Source organism: Argentina silus (assembly GCF_951799395.1).
Source record: "Argentina silus genome assembly, chromosome: 12".
NCBI classification, from domain to species: domain Eukaryota; kingdom Metazoa; phylum Chordata; class Actinopteri; order Argentiniformes; family Argentinidae; genus Argentina; species Argentina silus.
The window spans coordinates 5459828-5480846 of NC_139666.1; the positions used below are offsets into that span (position 1 = coordinate 5459828).

The following is a 21019-nucleotide window of genomic DNA, read 5'->3' on the forward strand; positions in this document are numbered from 1 at the left end:
TACAAATACAAAATGTGCTATTCAAATGATTATTAAGTCCTGACTAAACACAACCAGTGCATTCTTTTTTACATGGTATTGATCTAATTCAATGATTTCACTGTTAGGTAAACAAATGCACTGTACTTTGGTGAGTAATGACAGCTCAGGCTTCTAGTGTGACGACATTTTGAAGATACTCTTTGAAAAAAAGGGTTCCAAAAGGGTTGTTTGGCTGTCCCTGTGGGAGAACCCTTTGAAGGTTCTATGTACTGTAGAACCCTTTTCAGTTCCATGTAGAACCTTCTGTGGAAATGGTTCAACATGGAACCCAAAAGGGTTCTATATGGAACCGAAAAGGGTTCCCCCACAGGGACAGCTGAAGAACCCTTTTTGGTTCTAGGTAGCACCTTTTTTTCTAAGAGTGTACTAGCTAGATTAACAATCCAACAATCCCTCGGTACTCGCTTGACATGTTTATTGACTAGGGAAAATACAATTGGAACTAAACAGGAAACAAATCAATTAACAATGGTTACAAAATCATTCAATCTGACAAAAGCCCAAATGTCTTTCCATAGGCTTGGAACCTGGACACGAATGGCACTTACCAATTCCGCGTCCGAGCAGAGAACAAGTACGGGAAGAGCAATCCCTGTGAATCCGAGGAAGTCTTGATCAAGGATCCCTTCGGCCTCCCTGGTCCTCCAGAGAAACCAGCCATCGCAGAATACTACAAGACCTCCATGCTTGTGACCTGGGAGCCTCCAATGGACAATGGTGGATCAACCATCACTGGCTACTGGCTGGAGAAAAGGGAGAAGGGATCGTCCTACTGGGCCCGAGTGAACAGAGCCCCAGTTACCAAGCGAGCATTGAAGGGCTGGGAGTTCCAAGTCACCCGTCTGATGGAGGGCACCGAGTATGAATTCCGTGTCATGGCCTGCAATGCAGCTGGAGTTGGACCTCCAAGTGGGCCTTCTGACTCTGCTTTTGCAGTTGACCCTATTAGTAAGCATACATTTAACATTCTTTACTGATCCCAGAGCAGAAATTTGTTATATCTCCTTATGTAAAAATAAATTAAAAAGAGAGAAATTACCATTGACACAGCCTGTTTCATGCCATATACTGAACAGAGTTTTGTGCTTCTGTTGTGTCCCAGCTCCTCCTGGCATGCCTGCAGCTCCAGAGATTGCAGACAAGACCAAACACAGCGTCACTCTGGCCTGGTCTCCACCAGAGAAGGATGGTGGTAGCCCTATCAAAGGCTACATCATTGAGATTCAGGATGAAGGCACCACTGAATGGGCCAGGATTAACGAGCCAGACACTCTGCATCCCACCACTGAAATTACCATCCCCAGCCTGAAGGAGCTGAAATGCTTCCGCTTCAGAATCATAGCCGTAAACGACATTGGCGAGTCTGATCCAAGTCCCAAAACTGAAGTTCTTATCGAGGACGTACATGGTAATTATTTCTACTTAATCACAATAGTCACACATTGTATGCTTATGTTTTGATTTAATTATATTATTTTATTTTACAGTGGAGCCCAAGATCCTTGTGGAAGTCAGTGCACATGATCTGGCCTGCATCCGTGCTGGTTCTGTTATTAGAATCCCTGCCATCATCAAAGGACGTCCCGTCCCCAAGGTGTGGTGGGAATTTGATGGACCAGCTAAGACTCACAAAAAGGAACGCTTGCACATTCTTCCAGTTGATTCAGAGGTAAGGTGGGGGGAACCTAACATGTGCTAAAAGTTGTAAGGTGTTATCTTAACAGGCATTATATAATGTAATCACCTGCACCTTTGCTTTGATTTGATTTTGCTACTTCCTGTTAATTGTTTCCTTAGCAAGACTAATGAGATTGTTGCCTTTGCTCAGGTTGAATCTACTGACACCACCTCTCTGGTAACTATACCTGTGAGTTTGAGAAGTCACACTGGAAGATTCACCATCACAGCCAAGAACAAAGCTGGACAGAAACACGTCAACGTCAGAGTCAATGTTCTTGGTAAGTGGTGAAATTGTTTAGGAATTATAATGCCAACAGTCCATATAAATAAGATGTATTAATGTTAATAATGTGTATTAACATTGGTTGTGGATGATATATATTGAAACAATTTTGACCTGTTTCTAGATGTACCTGGGCCACCTAAAGAGCTGAGAGTGACCGACATCACTAGAGCCACAATGAGGCTCATCTGGAAATTGCCTGACAATGATGGTGGTGAGAGAATCAAGAGTTACTTCATTGAGAAGAAGACAGTGACAGGGAAAGCTTGGACCAAGGTTAACCCCGCGTGTGCCAGCCAGGCCTTCGTTGTGCCTGACCTCCTGGAGGGGCAAGACTACCTGTTCCGTGTTCGAGCGGAGAACCGCCTGGGAATGGGACCATACACTGAGACTCCCCAGAGTGCTAGGGCAAGAGACCCCGTCTGTAAGTCAGATATCTTAACACATTATACTGCACTCACACTCACATGTGAAACTTAGGTTCCAAGTGTTATTAAGTACCTAAAAATAGCATATATAAATGTTATTAAGAACCATTTATTTACATTTTCAGATCCCCCTGATCCTCCAATCCACGTCAAAATCAACCTCGTCACAAAGGACACACTGACATTGACATGGGCACCACCTAAAAACAATGGTGGTGCTCCTGTGAAGCACTATATAATTGAACGTCTGAGCTGGGACACCACTGGCCCGGAGAAGGAGACATGGAAACAGTGTAATAAGCGTGATGTTGATGTAACCATCTTCACTGTTGAAGATCTGAAAGAGGGTGGCGAGTATGAGTTCAGAGTCAAGGCTGTGAACGAGGCTGGTGCTAGCAGACCATCTGCCACTGCTGGACCAATCGTAATCAAGGATCAGACATGTGAGTGAAAGCACAAGAAACCATTCTAAATTCTGGCAGTCCCATTTGTTTTTGTTATGGTGCATGCTGCGACATGCTGCGAGTGCCATTTACTGACTCAAGATTACATTCTCTAGGTGCTCCTACCATTGAGTTGAAAGAAGCCATGGAAGGAGAAGAGGGATGTGATGTGAACATTGTAGCTAAGATCAAAGGCTGTCCGTTCCCATCCTTAGTCTGGCAGAAGGCTCCATTGGACAAGCCCGATGACAAGTCTGCAGTGCATTATGACCAGCATGTTAATAAGCTGGTCTCTGATGACAAATGCACCCTGCTGATTCAACAGTCCAAGCGAGACGATAGTTCTCTCTACACCATCACTGCTAGTAACAGCCTGGGCAAAGCCTCCAAAGAGATCAAACTTACCGTCTTTGGTGAGGGTTGTTTCTCTGAATTCATATCTGTTTTGGTTGATTGTATGACATATGCTAGTTGTATCAACCATTTTGATTATGGGATAATATAACAATTTCCTCCTGTTTTTTTTGTTTGTTTGTTTGTTTTTTTAACCTCAGGACGACCTGGTCAACCTGTTGGGCCAATTAAATTTGAGGAAGTGTTTGCTGAAAGGATTACGTTGTCATGGAAACCACCTACACATGACGGTGGCTCCAAAGTTACTAACTATGTCATTGAGAAGCGTGAGGAGAACAGGAAATCATGGGTTCATGTTTCCAGCGACCTCAAAGAGTGTTTGTACACAGTTCAGAGACTGACCGAGGGCCATGAGTATGAGTTCCGTGTCTTGGCTCAGAACAAATATGGAGTTGGGCCACCACTGAACAGCGAGCCTGAGAAAGCAAGGAATCTCTTCAGTAAGTTTAATGTATCAACATGTCAGCATATACAGTATACTTTAAGTAAACACTACCTTGATCTCTTTATAACCATCTAAACTGCTTTTTTTGTCAAAGCTGTCCCAGGTCAGTGTGAGAAGCCCACCGTCACAGACGTGACTCTTGAGTCCATGACTGTGAACTGGGAGGAGCCAGAGTATGACGGTGGATCGGCGGTGACTGGCTATTGGCTAGAGCGTAAGGAGACAACATCCAAGCGTTGGAGCAGAGTGAACCGTGACCCTATCAGAATCATGCCCATGGGTGTGTATCACATTGTGACGGGTCTGATGGAGGGAGCCCTGTACCAGTTCCGTGTGATTGCCATCAATGCAGCTGGCTGTGGCATTCCAAGTGTGCCCTCTGATCCTACCCTCTGCAGAGACCCAATTGGTATGCTACATACTTGTTTATTATTACTTTACTCTGTTGCTTTTATACCTGTGTTCTGTAGTTCTGTAATTACTTTAGTTAAAATTACCTGTAAAGTATTCCTTACACCCAGCTACTATGCAACTGCAATTAAATCCCCCAAATGACTATGAGGCAACATGTTAATACAATATTGTTACTTGAGCATTATAATAAAGGTATCAGGGTGTTATTGCAGAAGTTATGTGTGTTAAACGGGGGAGGTATATTTTCTATTTTTCAGTTTGCATTTGTATAGAAATAGTATTTGTATTCATTGCAAAATATCATTATGATATTGGAAATCTGAATCGTGTTTCTTGTTTCCTGTTTTTTTGTGTTTAGCTCCTCCTGGTCCTCCTTCCCCCAAAGTAACAGATTGGACCAAGTCAACAGTTGATCTGGAGTGGATCCCACCACTGAATGATGGGGGATCTAAGGTCACTGGTTACTTTGTTGAATACAAAGAGGAGAAAAAAGATGGAGAGAAAAAAGTAGTGGTAGAAGTAGAAGAGGGAGAAGAAAAAGAAGAAGAATGGGAAAAAGTAACTATATGTAGTTGCCTTCCTTCCTTAGAATCAAATTCTAGAATTTGTTTGTGAGTGGTTGTAAATACCTGTTTTCCCTCCCCCAGGCTAAAGATAAGGAGATTAGAGGAACCAAGTTTGTTGTGGCTGGACTGAAAGAGCTAGGACTGTACAGATTCCGAGTGAGAGCAGTGAATGCTGCTGGTGTGGGTGAACCTGGTGATGTCTCTGAAGTGATTGAAGTCAAGGACAGAACAAGTAAGACACAATTATGATCTATTCAATCATTAATTCCTCAAGTTTGGAGATCCATTTAGGAGTGTGTCATCTATCCATTTAATGTTCAATTCTTATTTGAACACATGTTCAACATAGCATAAAACATTAAATAAAATGTAATCAAATAAAATTAATCAATCAATCAATCACTCTCTTTTCTTAGTTTTACCTGAGGTGGACTTAGATGCATCTGTGAAGGAGAAGATAGTAGTTCATGCTGGTGGTGTAATCCGTCTCCTGGCATACGTGTCCGGTAAGCCGGCACCAGAAATCACATGGAACAGGGATGATGCCCCTCTGCCAAAGGAGGCAGCTGTTGAAACCACGGCAATAAGCTCTGCTCTAGTTATCAAGAACTGCAGAAGACATCACCAGGGTATTTACACCTTGAGTGCAAAGAACGAAGGAGGTGAAAGGAAGAAGGCTGTCATTGTGGAGGTGTTGGGTAAGCCATATGTCTTATTCACCCATGGTTTGCACTATATTACAGTAATAATTACAGTAATAACCAGGTGTTTGCTGTTTCAAAATTACATTGTATTTTTTATTTAAAATTATATTTATACAATAATTAACTGTAAACTACCTGTTTGTTTCTTTGGTATTCATTAAATCAAGTGTCACTGCACACCATTAGATACCAGGTAGTTACAAATTGTCTTACATGTTTTAATTAAGTACCAGGGAGTTCCCATTACCCATTACTGTACCATATAATATCCTAGTAATTATCATGTAGTACACGTGTAAACAGGACAGTAAATTACACTAATAGACCAAATTGTTCTTAGTGGTTCTTTATGGTTCCTTTAAGGTTCAGTGCAGTCATTTCTAGAGTGAGTTCATGAAAGAGGTGCTATTTGGAACCTTTTTGCTTTATTGATGGAATCCCCTATGATTCTTTCATAAGAAATTGTTATTTATCAAACTTTTAGGTGTGCCTTATATGTATGACAGCATAGAACCTTTTTTGGTTCCATATAGAACTAACCGTCCTACGAGACAGAGTAGAATGGTATTTTATTCTAGCTCTGTGTTTGTCAAACAGATGTTCCTGGCCCAGTTGGTCAACCCTTTTCTGGTGTGAACCTCACCACGGACTCCTGCAAGTTGACATGGTCCTCCCCTGAAGACGACGGTGGCTCAGCCATCACAAACTACATCATAGAGAAGAGAGAGTCTGACCGCAGGGGTTGGACTTCTGTGTCATATACAGTCACCAGGCACAACGCTGTGGTCCAGGGACTTCTGGATGGAAAGGCATACTTCTTCAGAATCGCTGCTGAAAATATAATCGGAATGGGTCCATTCATTGAGACCAAGGCACAAGTTCTCATCAAAGATCCCATCTGTGAGTTCCTATCAATATCTGAATCATTGTTACTGTGTGAGTTTCCCCGAAAGCTTTGTAGCACTAACATCATCTGTGTGCACATTGCTTATCACCAACTAAAGATTTACTTAGTGCTACAAAGCTTTTGGGAAACACAACCACTAATAGTAAAGTAGTAAAGTATTTTCTGGAATGGGGCCTGATGAGTTTTCTGTGTCCTTGTTTGCTAGCCATCCCTGAACGTCCCGAGGATCTTGAGGTCACAGCCATCAAGAAGGATTCCATCAGCGTAGCCTGGAGACCACCTAAGTATGATGGTGGTGCTGAAGTCACTAGTTATGTGCTCGAAGCTCGTCTCGTTGGGAAGGATACCTTCACTCGTATCTCAGAAGACAAGCTGATGGATAGAAAGTTCACATATGCGGGTCTGAAAGAAGGTACCTCACATGAGTTCCGGGTCAGTGCTGTCAATCAGATTGGTCAGGGCAAGCCCTCTTTCTGCACCAAGCCAATCCAGTGCAAGGAAGAACTTGGTGAGTATAGTATAACAATTGCATTGCCATTTTATGCAAATATTTTGGTGAAATGTTTGAAAAATAAGTCATTCAAAAACATTTTTTTCTTCAATTATCAGAACCTCCAACAATTGACCTGGACTTCCGTGACAAGATGATTGTGCGTGTCGGAGATGTGTGCACTCTCCAAGGTCGCTACACTGGAAAACCAGCACCAACAATAACCTGGACCAAAAATGATGAGGAGTTGAAGGCAGATGATGACATCACATTTACCAACACACGCAGAACACTGTGCTTAGCTATTGGCAAGGCTAAACGTGAACACAGTGGCAAATACTGTGTGGTTGTGGAGAACACTACAGGAACACGTAAAGGCATCTGCAATGTCACTGTTGTTGGTAAGTCTGTGTGGGTTTTCTTAGGTTATGGATGGTTTTTATTTGCATTAACCCTTAATATCTCTTTTCTCATCTCATAAATTATTTCTCATCTCATAAAAACCTTTTTCTTTCAGATCGACCCCAGCCTCCAGAAGGTCCAGTTGTCTTTGATGAAGTCTACAGAAACCACATGGTCATCTCTTGGAACCCTCCTCTAGATGATGGTGGCTGTGCAATCGCAAACTACATAATTGAGAAGAGAGACACAAACAGAGACCTTTGGATGCCTGTGACATCATCTTGCACAAGAACAACATGCAAAGTTCCTAAGTTGATTGAGGGACGTGACTACATCATCAGGATCTGTGCTCAGAACATATATGGCGTTAGCAACCCATTGCTGTCTGCCGAAATGAAGGCCAAGGATGTCTTCAGTAAGTTAGTAGACTTATAATGGTTAGAAACATTTTATTTTAGTCATGAATGCATTTAGCTAAAACAGAGCATTTCTCTCCCATTATAGAAGTACCAGAGGCACCTCAACAGCCGGTCGTGAAGGAGATATACAAAGATTCAGCCCTCTTGTCTTGGAACCAGCCCGCTGATGGTGGCAAGCCAATCACTGGCTATATTGTTGAGAGGAAGGAGACCATGTCCAACAGATGGACGCGCGCTGGGAAAGACCGCATCTATCCCAACACAGAGTACTCGGTTCCAGAGCTTCTAGAGGGCTGTGAATATGAGTTCCGTGTCATGGCAGAAAATGTTGTAGGTGTCGGTGACCCCAGCCCTCCATCAAAGCCCATCTTTGCCAAAGATCCAATAGGTATGTCACTTTTCTATAGAGTTTGTCTCTTTTACAACGTAAAGATTAATCGTATATATTTTTATCTAATCTAACCGAATCTAATGTCTCCTCACTCAGTCATCCCAAGCCCTCCAGTGCTTCCAGAAGCAGTAGATACAACTAAGGAGTCTGTCACCCTGTCTTGGAAGCCACCACTGGATTGTGGCAGGGGCAAGATCTTTGGCTACCTTCTTGAGTTCCAGAAAGCTGGTGATGAGGAGTGGCAGAAGGTGAATCAGACCCCTGATTCCTGCCAAGGAACCAATTTCAAGGTCATTAATCTGGAGGACGGATCACTGTACAGATTTAGAGTGATGGCTGTGAACGCTGCTGGAGAATCTGAACCTGCATATGTCAGTGAGCCAGTGAGAGCATTGGACAGGCTTGGTGAGTTTTTTTTTTACCATCATTTGGATAATTATGTATTGCTGTAAACAAAAACATGTTGTTCACTGGAATAATTAAAGATTATAACATCTCACCTTTTTACCTCAAAAAGAACCGCCTGATTTGCTGCTTGATGTTGGTATGGCCCGAGAGATTAAAGCCATGGCTGGAACCCACATCACTCTGATTGCGGGCATCAAAGGAATACCCTTCCCAAAAGTCTCCTGGAAGAAAAATGAGGCAGAGGTCCCTACAAGAGCCGATATTGAGGTCAACCAAACAAGAACCAAGTTGGAGATGCGTTTCTGTACCCGTTCTGACTGTGGTGACTACACCCTGAGTGTTGAAAACAAAGCTGGATCCAAGACTGCCACATGCACAGTCCTCGTTCTAGGTAAGGCTTTCACTGACTTGAACTTACTTGAATGACGAGAGAGATATATTTGTTTAACATGTTCAGTATCACAAATGATTGTATGCTTTACTCTTTACACCACTAGATAAACCTGATCCCATCCAGCACCTGAGGGTTTCTGAGGTGAGAAGTGACTCCGCCTATCTTTCCTGGAAAGACCCAGAGGACAATGGAGGAGCTCGTATCACCAACTTTGTTATTGAGAAGAAGGACGTGGCTTCTGCCCAGTGGGTCCCAGTCTGCTCCTCGTCCAAGAAACGCAGCTTGACAGCCAAACACCTGATGGAGGGAACATCATACTTGTTCCGTGTTGCTGCAGAGAATCAGTTTGGCAGAAGTGAATACATTGAGACCACCAAGGCAGTTAAAGCCATAAATCCTCTTTGTGAGTATCAATTAAAGCAAATAAGTCATACTTGTATAATGTACACTTATAATGTACACTATAATGTACACATACACTTGTACCTTGATAACTAACTTGTTGCTTGTCATGTATGACCTATTTTCAGTCCCACCTGGTCCACCAAAGGACTTACATCATGTAGATGTGGATAAAACAGAGGTCTGGCTGGTCTGGAACTGGCCAGATCGCAATGGAGGAAGTGACATCACTGGGTTCTTAGTTGAGTACCAGGAGGAAGGGGAGAGAGATTGGATTGAGTGGAAGAATGTCAGCATCCCTGAGAGCCATGTGACTGGTCTTGAGGAAGGAAAGACCTATAGATTCCGTGTGAAAGCAGAGAATGCAATTGGACTGAGTAGACCCGACACCACTGTGCCAGTTCTCTGCCAGGAGAAACTTGGTGAGATATCATTATAATAATGATTATGAAATTCAGGTTGCACCTAACATTACTATGCTCTTATACCTGGGTAGTAATGTAGTAGTTACTCTAGTGATGTTGTATTAACATGTTGTTACTTGGTACCTATTTAATGCATAGTAGTAATTGCATTGTAATTCAGTTGAGCATATTTTATCACGATAAAAAAGGAACAAGGACTTAAACTGGTATCTCCATCTTTTAACAGTGGCTCCAATCGTTGAAGTGGATGTGAAACTGATTGAAGGGATCATTGTGAAATCAGGAAGCACAATCAGGCTTCCTGCAATTATGAGAGGCATTCCTGTGCCTACCGCTAAATGGTCCATTGATGGAACAGAAATTGCAAGTGAAGGCAATGTTACGGTTGACACTGACAACTACTCAACAATTCTCAGCATTAATGAGTGCACAAGAAACGACACTGGAATCTATCTTCTCACAGTGTCAAACCCTGCAGGAACCAAGACTGTTGCTCTGAATGTGACTGTTCTTGATGTGCCCTCTGCTCCTATTGGCCCTGTCAACGTCCTGGAGGTGACTCCTGATTCTATGGTCATTGACTGGCGGCCACCAAAAGAAGATGGTGGAAGCCCTGTTATAAATTACATTGTTGAGAAAAGAGAATCAAATAAGCAATCTTGGGGAGGTGTGAGCTCTGGTAGCACGAGCACAAAGCTGAAGATCCCTCGTCTGCAGAGCGGTGTTGAATATGTTGTGCGTATTCGTGCAGAGAACAAAATCGGTATCAGTGCTCCTCTTGAGAGTGCCCCAACCGTCGCCAAACACATGTTTGAGCAACCGGCCAATCCAGGCAAACCGAACACATCGGACATTGCAGAAGATGCTGTTACTGTTGGCTGGACCATGCCATTGTTTGATGGTGGCAGTCCCATTAGTGGATACATCATTGAGCGAAGGCATACAAATGGAAAATGGATCCGTGTCAACAAGACGCCCTGCAAGGATCTCAGATACAGAGTACTCGGTCTCTTTGAGGGAAATGAATATGAGTTCAGAGTTTTTGCTGAAAACATTGCAGGTTTCAGTGGACCTTCTCCTATTTCAGACCCATGCAAACCCTGTCGTCAAGTCACAGTTCCTAGCCCTCCAGTCAACCCCAAAGTGAAAGACTATAGTAAGGCCGATGCAGACCTTGTCTGGATTAAGCCCACCAGAGATGGAGGCAGTCCAATCTTAGGCTACATTATTGAGTGCCAGAAAGATGGTGGCACCGAATGGGAAAGAATCAACAAGGACGATCTCATTAAGCAGTGCGCATACAGAGTAAAAGGGCTGGTTGAGCACTCAGAGTACAGGTTCCGTGTTAGGGCTTCAAATATGATTGGAGATGGAGAGCCAAGAGAAATCCCTGAATCCATTGTTGCCAAAGACATCCTCATCCCCCCTGAGATCGAGATGGACGTCACATGCCGTGACCGTTTGACTGTCCGGGTTGGACACAACATCAACATCATTGGTTATATTAAAGCCAGACCCGATCCATCGATCACCTGGTTGAAGGGTGAGAGCATTCTAGAAACGGACAAGCGTACAGCCATTACACTTAACTTCCCTGTTGTTCATCTGAAAATCAAAGAGGCAACCAGAGCAGACCATGGAAGCTATGTTCTGAAGGCAAATAATTATAGTGGTGAGGCTGAAGCTACAATCATTGTGAATGTGCTGGATAGGCCAGGGCGCTGTCAGAATCTGAGGATGACATATGTTACTAAATCCTCCTGTATGGTAAACTGGGATGATCCTGAGGACAATGGAGGCAGTGAGATCACAAATTACATAGTTGAGTGCCGTGAACCCAGCCAGATGTTATGGTCAATGATCTCATCTGGCTGCAGTAACCGTATGGTGAAAGCAAAACTCATGGAGCATCATGAGTATTTGTTCCGCATTTGCGCAGAGAACAAGTGTGGTCTTGGACCAACAACTGAAACTAAAATACCTATCCTTGCTATTGATCCCATTGAGAAGCCTGGTGAGCCAGAGAACTTCCACATCACAGACATTGGCAAGAACCATGTCTTCCTAAAATGGAGGAAGCCAGACTACGATGGCGGCAGCCCAAATATTTCCTACCATCTGGAAAGCAAATCTACTGAAGACTGGGAGAGATTACACACTGGTTTACTTACTGATACATTCTTCATGGCTGACAAATGTACTGAAAAACAGATATATCAGTTCAGAGTGCGGACAACCAACGAGGGTGGGGAAAGCGCCTGGGTGAAGACTGGTGATGTACTTGTCAAAGAGGAGATCCTGAAACCAGTGCTTGATGTCAAGTTGGTCGGAGCCCTTGTGGTGAAAGCTGGTGATTCTATTAGAATTGAGGCAGGGCTCAGAGGAAAACCACAGCCTGAGGTGAAATGGGTCAAGGATAAGGATACAGGAGATAACCCCAGAGTCAGTGTTGAAACTGGAACAGACTACTCCAAATTCCTCATGACCAAATCCAAACGTGGAGATACTGGAAAATACCTCATCAGTGCCACCAACTCTGCAGGAACCTTCACTGCATACGCAAACATCAATGTTCTGGATATCCCAGGCCCTGTGAGAGATCTTAAGGTTACTGGCCTATCTGTGGATAGATGCAGAGTGGTCTGGGATCCTCCAGAGGATGATGGCGGATGTGAAGTTGACAGCTATATTTTAGAGAAATGCGAGACTAGAAGAATGGTCTGGTCCACATACTCTGCTTCAGTTGTCACCCCATATTGCAATGTCACCCGACTGGTTGAAGGAAATGAGTACATCTTTAGAGTCAGAGCAGAAAACAAGATGGGAACTGGTCCTGCCATGGAGAGCAAGCCTGTCACTGCAAGGACTCTCTTCAACAGGCCTGGAGCACCCGAACCACCAGAGATCACCAAGATAGGCAAGGAGGAGATGACTGTTGTATGGGCCCCTCCAGAGAACGATGGTGGGAAGTCCATCACTGGTTATATTTTGGAAAGGAAAGAGAAGCGAGCTGTCAAATGGGTCCCAGTTACAAAGAGTGCCATCTCTGAGAGACGCATGAAGGTGACCAAACTGATTCCTAACCATGAGTATCAGTTCCGTGTCAAGGCTGAAAATGAAGTTGGACTGGGAGAAGCAAGCAAACCATGCAGACCAGTAGCAGCAAAAGATCCAATTGGTAAGTGCATGTTTTGTCATCATCTATCTGGCATATAATATGTACCTCAACTGTGTTTGTAATAACATTTCATTTTTATGACCACTGCAGAGCCTCCTGGTCCCCCAGGCAGTTTGAAGGTTGCAGACAGCACCAAGACATCTATCACACTGGGCTGGGCAAAGCCTATGTATGATGGAGGAGCACCTATCATTGGCTACCTGATTGAAAAGAGAATCAAGAGTGAGATTGACGCAGAGAAACCAGAGGAGGGTTGGAAGAAGGTTAACACTGGTGGTCAGCTCGTGCTTACAGAGTTCACCATTCAGAATCTGGATGAGAGGCAAGAGTATGAATTTAGAGTGTCCGCACAAAACCAGGTTGGCATGGGCCGACCTGCAACACTCAAAGAGGCTGTGGCTCCCAAGGAGGTCCTTGGTAAGAGAATATTCCACTGCATTTCGATGAGATCACATACAGTTTATATAGAGCTAATGCAATAATGTTATGATAATCTCAATGTTAATGTATTTTTTTCCCCTCCTCTTCATCATCTACAGAGGCTCCTGAGATTGATCTTGATGCCAGCCTCAGAAAGGGCTTCAGCGTAAGAGCAGGGTGCCCTATAAGACTCTTTGCTACCATCAGAGGAAGACCCTCTCCTAAAGTCACCTGGAAGAAGATTGGCGTTGACAATGTTGTGAGGAGAGGACATGTAGACCAGATTGACACAATGTCCTTCCTTGTGATCCCTGAGAGCACTCGCGAGGACTCTGGCAAATATTCCCTGACACTCTCAAACTCTGCTGGGGAAAAGGCTATATTTGTCCGTGTTAAAGTACTGGGTGAGTTACAGATCATCAATGTTTTAATGTGGTTGTAAGATGAAACACTTAATTTAGATTTTTGAACTTTTGAACTTTTTTGAACTATTCTGAACAGTGTCAGATAATCAACTCCACTTTGTGAATACCACACATTATCAGTTTAATTACAGTAGAAGCGCTCATAAACTCTAGTATATTAACCAAAATCATTCTTTCATTTGATTAACAGACACTCCTGGACCTGTTGGAGGACTGGAGGCTACTGATGTCACAAAGACCTCTTGTCAACTGTCTTGGTCTCCTCCTGAGAATGATGGCGGCAGTCCAATTCTGAACTACATGGTTGAGAAGCGTGAAGTTGACAGGAAGACATGGACAAATGCCATTAACGATTTGAGGAAGACAAGCTTCAAAATCACAAATCTCTCTCCAGGCATTGAGTACTACTTCAGAGTTATGGCAGTGAATAAATATGGCACTGGAGTACCACAAGACTCTCCCAAGTCTTATTTGGCAACTGATCCTATGAGTAAGTGCCCTGTTGTATTTCATATTATAGATTTATAGAAGTGGATTTTATTGGTTTTCTATTACTTCACATAAATCTCTAATGTTAATAGGTGAGCCTGACCCACCCAAAAAGATGGATGTTTTGGAGATTACCAAGAACAGTGCAACCCTGGGATGGCTCAAACCATTGAGGGACGGAGGAGCGAAGATCAATGGATATGTTGTTGAATACCAGGAGGATGGTCAGCCCGAAGACAAATGGACGCCATACTCTGTTGTTAAAGATTTAAGCATTGTCATTGTTGGACTCAAAGAGGCTGTAAAGTATAAATTCAGGGTTGCAGCGAGAAACCCAGTGGGATGCAGTCTTGCAAGAGAAGCTGAAGGAGTATTTGAAATCAAGGAGCAGCTGAGTAAGTATCAGAGCTTCGCAATTCACTGAATAAAAATTCTGGATTCTGTTTTACTCAGAAAGCCCTCATTCATTTTTTTTTGGTAATCTTTTTCAGTGGTACCAAAGATTATGATGCAAGATGTGGTCACAGTTAAGGCAGGATCAAAAATGGTTGTTGAAGCTCTAATTTCTGGGAAGCCGGCACCATTCTGCAAATGGAAGCAAGGAAGCGAGGATGTATTGACATCTGATCGTCTCTCTGTGCAAAAAACTCTGACATCTTGTACGATCATGATCAAGGACGTGTCAAGGAAGGACAGTGGCTACTACAGTCTTTCTGCTGAGAACAGCACTTCCAAGATCAATCAAATTCTTAGGGTCATAGTGATGGGTAAGTTTCATTTAAATAAATTAAAGTGACTAATATACTGCCAGGATATGTAGAATGGATAATGACTACCATGTTTTCTCATTCAACAGATATCCCTGGCCCACCGGAGGCTCCTCTGGAGATAATAGAGGTGGACATTGACGCCTGCACACTCCAGTGGAACTCACCAAGAGAGGATGGTGGCAGCAACATCACCAACTACGTCGTAGAGAAGTGTGATGTGAGCAGAGGAGACTGGGTCACAGCCTCTGGCTCCTGCACAAAGACCAACTGCAGAGTGGCCAAGCTCACACCTGGAAAGGAATATGGCTTCCGTGTCCGTGCTGAAAACAGATTTGGCATCTCAGAGCCAATTTACTCTGAGAAAATGATTGCTAGATATCCTTTCGGTGAGTTACATGAAATAAATGTGTGATCAAATGTATGCACAATGAATTATACTTTCATAACGGTTGTCTATGACACCATATTTAAATTCCAGATCCCCCAAGTGAGCCTAGAAACTGCATTGTCGACAGAATCAACAAGGACTCTGTGGGTTTGACCTGGGAGAAACCAACCAGCGATGGTGGCAGTCCAATTACTGGCTACTGCATCGAGCGCAAAGAGAGAAACAGCCTTCTCTGGGTGAAAGCAAATGAGTCAGTTGTCCGTGCAACAGCATACTCATGCTCAGGCTTGATTGAAGGTCTGGAGTACACATTCAGGGTGTCTGGCCTGAACCGGGCTGGTCAAGGTAAACCAAGCAAACAGACTGACTTCATCACTGCAAGAACACCAGTTGGTAAGTAACTGCACATTTGATAATATTCATGTTTGATTTACCGTGTCTCTGATTTACTCTACAAAACTCATGAGTATTGTCATCTTCTTTTAGATCCACCAGGCAAACCTGAGGTAATGGATGTGACCAAGAACTCTGTTTCACTTGTTTGGACCCGTCCCAAACATGACGGAGGAAGCAAGCTCATTGGGTATTATGTAGAATTTGTGAAAATTCCTGGTGAAATTTGGACACGCTGCAATGCCAACTGCCAGAACATCCAGAGAGAAGACTATGTTGTCACTGGGCTGGAGGAGGGGGCACAGTATCTGTTCAGAGTTATTGCCAAGACAGCAATCAACATCAGCTTGCCTTCAGAGCTCTCAGACCCCATCCCTGTGTTTGCAGAGAATGGTACGTCACCGATTATTTTATAAATAGATGTCACAAAGACCTCTCCTCGAAGAGATAATACATTGAATCAAAGCCTCTATCAGTCCTTTGAAAAAATGTAATTAATTTCAAATAATTAAATGATTATGATTAATATGACTCCAAAATACCTATGAGAGGAGCAAAAATAAGTAAAGCAATAATTACCTATTTATTCTATTGTTTATGGTTGTTAATTTTGTAAACAAATGTTGTATAGCTTCAATATCATCTATTTAGCACAACAGATGTGTCAATGATATCAAGTGATCACTGATAGTGTCTTTAATATGACATTTGAATATATTTCCTCTATAATGTGTTTATCAATTAGAATACTTTTGTGGCCAATGCTGATGTGTCACTACCCTCTAGAATGACCAAATGTTTGTGTTCTTGTGTGTCCAGTTCCACCAAGGGTAGAGCTCGGACTTGACATGAAAAACCTGATCATAGTGAAGGCTGGAGACAACGTCTGTCTGGATGCTGAGGTTTATGGGAAACCACTGCCTAAGGTTACCTGGAAGCGAGACCAAGCACCACTTAAACTGGTTGAGGGAATGAAGATGACTCAGAAGAGACACCAGTTCCTCCTGGAACTGTTCTGTGTGACAAGAAAGGAGTCTGGGGACTACACTATCCTTGCTGAAAATCCAAATGGATCAAAGTCGGGCACCATTAAGCTCAAAGTTCTAGGTATTCAAACATAAAACTACTTTACTCTACTACTACTACTACTACTACTACTACTACTACTACTACTACTACTACTACTCCTCAAGTAAATACTCTGCATAGTTTAGTTGTTAGCTGCTGGTATTTAACATGTTTTCCATCTTTGTTTCTTTATTTTGCACAAACTCCAACATAGCTTTGAGCTGACATGTTTTCACATACTCAAACTTATAACAGAGATAGATGTATAATGTAATGTCAATGTAATGCACCTGAATACATTTACTTTTACAGTGCAAAAGAGAACACAGAACACAGTATTCTAATATGTAGACTTACGGTTAGTAAGTTAAAAAATACACTTCTTTTCCTCAGACAAACCTGGCCCACCAGCCTCTGTAAGGATCAGCAAAGTGTTTGCCAACCGTGTGAAGCTAAGGTGGGAGCCACCTATTGCAGATGGAGGCTCTGAGATCACCAATTACATCATTGACAAACGTGAAACAAGCAGAGCAAATTGGGCTCAGGTCACTGCGAATGTACATGGTCAGCTAACAGACTGCACAGTGGAGAAACTGATCGAGGGTCATGAATACCAGTTCCGCGTCAGCGCTGAGAACCAGTATGGAGTTGGTGACCCCATCCTCACGGACGGTGTCATGTCCAAGAATCCATATGGTAATGTTTCAATTTATGGATGTTTGATGTGTTGGGTGAGACAGAAGTTCTCCACCTGTCTACCACTAGAATGGGAGACAGGCATACAGTTGATAAATAATCTTTCAGAAACAATTGCAAATACTTTAACAGTTTATTGTAACTTTGGTAACATTGGAAACTTACATTGAATCTTCTGCTCAGGCAACACTTATCTAAAATGTGACTAATCCTCTCTCTCTCTTATATGCAGATGTTCCTGGGCCTTGCGATCCTCCGGTTATCACAAATATCACAAGAGACCACATGACTGTCAGCTGGAAGGCGCCAGCTGATGATGGTCGTGCTACCATTCTTGGATACATGCTTGAAAAGCGCGAGGCATCTGAGCTCAACTGGGCCAAAGTCAACCGCAAACCAGCAATAGACAGAACCATCAAGGCGGGTGGCCTCACAGAGGGGTCTGAGTATGAGTTCAGAGTAATCGCAATGAACAAAGCAGGCCTTGGGAAACCAAGTGATGCATCTAACGCTGCCATAGCATTGGATCCTGTGTGTAAGTCTTACATCTATTGTCACTCTCTGAATTAATTAAGACTCAAACGTCTCCATATTTCTCACATATTGTTTAATCTGTTTGTCTTTAGATCCCCCTGGACCTCCTGCCTTCCCTAAAGTCATTGATTCAACACATAGCACCATCAGCTTGACCTGGACAAAGCCAGCCTATGATGGTGGCTGTGAGATCATCGGCTACATGGTTGAATGTAAGAGAGCTGAAGCAGAAGACTGGACCAAGTGCAACGTGCCTAAGAAGTTACAAGCAACCAAGTTCCATGTTACTGGTCTAATTGATAGCACTGAGTACCAGTTCCGTGTGACGGCTGTGAACAAGATTGGATACAGCGAGCCAAGTGAAATTCCTGGAACTCACCAGGCCAAGGACATCCTGAGTATGTTATCAATGTTACTATGCCTGCATTTGAGCAATAACAGTTTATCCAATCCATCCACCCATTTCAAATGTCACATTGTACATATATAATTCTGAAAGTGTGATATCTCACCAATTTTTCTTGTGATTTTCAGTCGCTCCTGAAGCGGAGCTTGATGCAGACCTCCGCAAGGCCCTGGTTCTTCGTGCTGGAGTCACAATGAGACTGTATGTTCCACTGAGGGGACGTCCTGCTCCCAAAGTCACCTGGACCAAGGTTAACGCCAACCTCAAAGAAAGACAAGGGGTCATGATTAAAACAACTGAATGGGATACCCTTGTGTATATTGAGGATATCAACAGATATGATGCTGGCAAATATGTGTTGGCTCTTGAAAACAGCAGTGGATCAAAGACTTACACTATTGTTGTGAAGGTCCTCGGTAAGATTTCTCTCCTTACACATTTTAGGTCAGAAGTGGTTTCATGTAAAACGTAAATGAAGCCATACTAGTCATCCCGCTTATAATGTCTTTGTTCTTTAGACTCTCCTGGACCACCAATTAATTTGATTGTGAAGGAAACATCGAAAGACCATGCATCCATCACCTGGGATGCCCCTCTTATTGATGGAGGAAGCCCAGTGAAAAGCTATATTGTTGAGAAGCGTCTCGCAGAAAGAAAAGCTTGGTCCTGCGTCGCCACCGACTGTCCCAAAATATCCTTCAGAATTACAAATCTTGAGGCAGGACAGGCCTATTGCTTCAGAGTCTTGGCCGAGAATGCGTATGGTATCGGAGAAGGTTGTGAGACAGCGGGCACCGTTAGGGCTTCAGGTATGTTTTTTGGCTTATATATTGGCTGATAATGATTTAATTGTTTTCCCTCAGTGCTTCAGGATCATTCAACCACGTAACTCAGTGTACCACTCTGTATTTAGATGCTGAATGTGGTTGTATTTAGAGATACACTGATCCGATACTGAGCATCGGTATCGGACTGATATTTGCCTAAAATGGAATTACTGACAGTAAATTACTTGCTTGTTGCAAAAAGGCAAGTGTTTCGAGGTGTGGCGGTAGCATTTCACATTTCAGAAAAATGGCCTTTTATCAGATCGGCTGATATTAAAAGTTCAGCACTCGGAATAGGTAGCAGCAATGAAAAAGTGGTATCAGTGCACCCCTTGTTGTATTAGTTATATTTACAAATGAAACATTCCATTAATGAGACATAATTAATTAATTGTAATCATTATGATATCCAATTTCAGAAAAACCTGGACCAGTTATGGACTTCAAGCCACAGCTCATCACTAAAGATTCCTGCACTCTTGGCTGGAAGAAGCCAGTCAGTGATGGTGGAAGTCACATCGTAGCATATATCCTGGAGGTCATGGAGGGTGAAGAGAAGTGGAAGGTGTTGATGAAATCAAAGGACATGCAGTACAGTGTGAAAGAACTGGAGGAAGGAAAGGAGTACTCTTTCAGAGTGAAGGCTGTCAACGAGTCAGGAGAGGGTCCACCAACAGACCTTGTTGTGTTGGCTAAAGATCAGATAGGTAAGACTTAATCCACAGTGATGCTAGAGAAAAAAACAGGATTCATGGCCTTTTGATATGTGTACTTTTGAACTTCTCTTCATTTCTCACTAAGGCTCTTCAAACAACTCATAGATATGTAAATATAGCTGACTGGTAGCTCTATTCCTTAATCACATTAATCATTATAAAAGAGGAGGTGGTGGAATAAGAGTAGTGCAATTCACCTTGAGTTTCATTTGAGGAGTTGAGAATTTGGTTGGTAAATGATAAGCACTAACAAAACATATCCCTCCACAGTTCTACCCCAATGTGACCTAAGTGGCCTGCCAGATCTGTGCTACGTAGCCAAGGAGGGAACTACCGTTCGTCTCAACATTCCCATCATTGGTACACCAACTCCCACTGTCACATGGAAGAGGGGTGCTGTCGCCTTGTCTGACACTGGAAGAATCTCAGTTGAGAGTAACGGTGTTAGCACAACTCTGCTCATTCGTGATTGCCAGAGAGGTGATGCTGAGCAGTACACCATCAGTCTGAAAAACATTGCAGGAACCAAAGATTCTACCATTCAGTTCAAGGTGGTTGGAAAACCAGGAATACCAACAGGACCCTTTAAGTTTGATGAAATCACTGCAGACGGTATTACTCTGGAGTGGGAACCACCAAAGGATGATGGTGGATCGGAGGTTTCCAACTACATTCTGGAAAAGAGAAGGACTACAGACAGCAAGTGGCTTACTGTAGCTTCTGCTATCCAGAAGAATATTATGAGAGTCACTCGGCTCCATGATGGCATTGAGTACATCTTCAGAGTGTTTGCAGAAAACAAATATGGGGTAGGAGAATGCCTCAGATCTCATCCAGTGGTGGCCAAACATCCATTTAGTAAGTTCCTAGACTTTTATAAGTATCTGTAACATCCTAATATCACATTACTCTAAACCTGTTTAGTCATGCTATATGTTGTTTGAAGTACAGTAGACCAACATACAGCACTATAAGAAGTATCAAAGCTGTGTTTTGGAAAACCTTATTGGTGCATCGGTGAAGTTATGGGTGGTGGTGCTCATTTTGGATTT

General features: G+C 43.0%; 1 protein-coding gene across 1 annotated transcript in view; it reads left to right on the plus strand.

The window, feature by feature from the left end:
• Positions 1-21019, plus strand: part of ttn.2 (titin, tandem duplicate 2) — a gene marked incomplete at its 5' end in the record, with an annotated part of 160038 nt that overhangs the window by 92526 nt on the left and 46493 nt on the right. The window contains 38 exons of the mRNA XM_083682079.1: positions 561-990; positions 1145-1450; positions 1530-1711; positions 1871-2000; positions 2130-2429; positions 2559-2876; positions 2993-3289; positions 3431-3730; positions 3830-4144; positions 4508-4707; positions 4797-4947; positions 5132-5413; positions 6017-6319; positions 6532-6834; positions 6936-7217; positions 7334-7633; positions 7723-8025; positions 8125-8433; positions 8546-8827; positions 8934-9233; positions 9361-9654; positions 9884-12835; positions 12926-13252; positions 13375-13659; positions 13871-14170; positions 14262-14564; positions 14661-14936; positions 15026-15325; positions 15418-15720; positions 15814-16113; positions 16540-16827; positions 17182-17484; positions 17717-18019; positions 18111-18416; positions 18553-18840; positions 18943-19233; positions 19671-19958; positions 20238-20825. Of these exons, the coding sequence (XP_083538205.1) occupies positions 561-990; positions 1145-1450; positions 1530-1711; positions 1871-2000; positions 2130-2429; positions 2559-2876; positions 2993-3289; positions 3431-3730; positions 3830-4144; positions 4508-4707; positions 4797-4947; positions 5132-5413; positions 6017-6319; positions 6532-6834; positions 6936-7217; positions 7334-7633; positions 7723-8025; positions 8125-8433; positions 8546-8827; positions 8934-9233; positions 9361-9654; positions 9884-12835; positions 12926-13252; positions 13375-13659; positions 13871-14170; positions 14262-14564; positions 14661-14936; positions 15026-15325; positions 15418-15720; positions 15814-16113; positions 16540-16827; positions 17182-17484; positions 17717-18019; positions 18111-18416; positions 18553-18840; positions 18943-19233; positions 19671-19958; positions 20238-20825 (13888 nt within the window). The remainder of the gene's footprint in view (positions 1-560; positions 991-1144; positions 1451-1529; positions 1712-1870; positions 2001-2129; positions 2430-2558; positions 2877-2992; positions 3290-3430; positions 3731-3829; positions 4145-4507; positions 4708-4796; positions 4948-5131; positions 5414-6016; positions 6320-6531; positions 6835-6935; positions 7218-7333; positions 7634-7722; positions 8026-8124; positions 8434-8545; positions 8828-8933; positions 9234-9360; positions 9655-9883; positions 12836-12925; positions 13253-13374; positions 13660-13870; positions 14171-14261; positions 14565-14660; positions 14937-15025; positions 15326-15417; positions 15721-15813; positions 16114-16539; positions 16828-17181; positions 17485-17716; positions 18020-18110; positions 18417-18552; positions 18841-18942; positions 19234-19670; positions 19959-20237; positions 20826-21019) is intronic.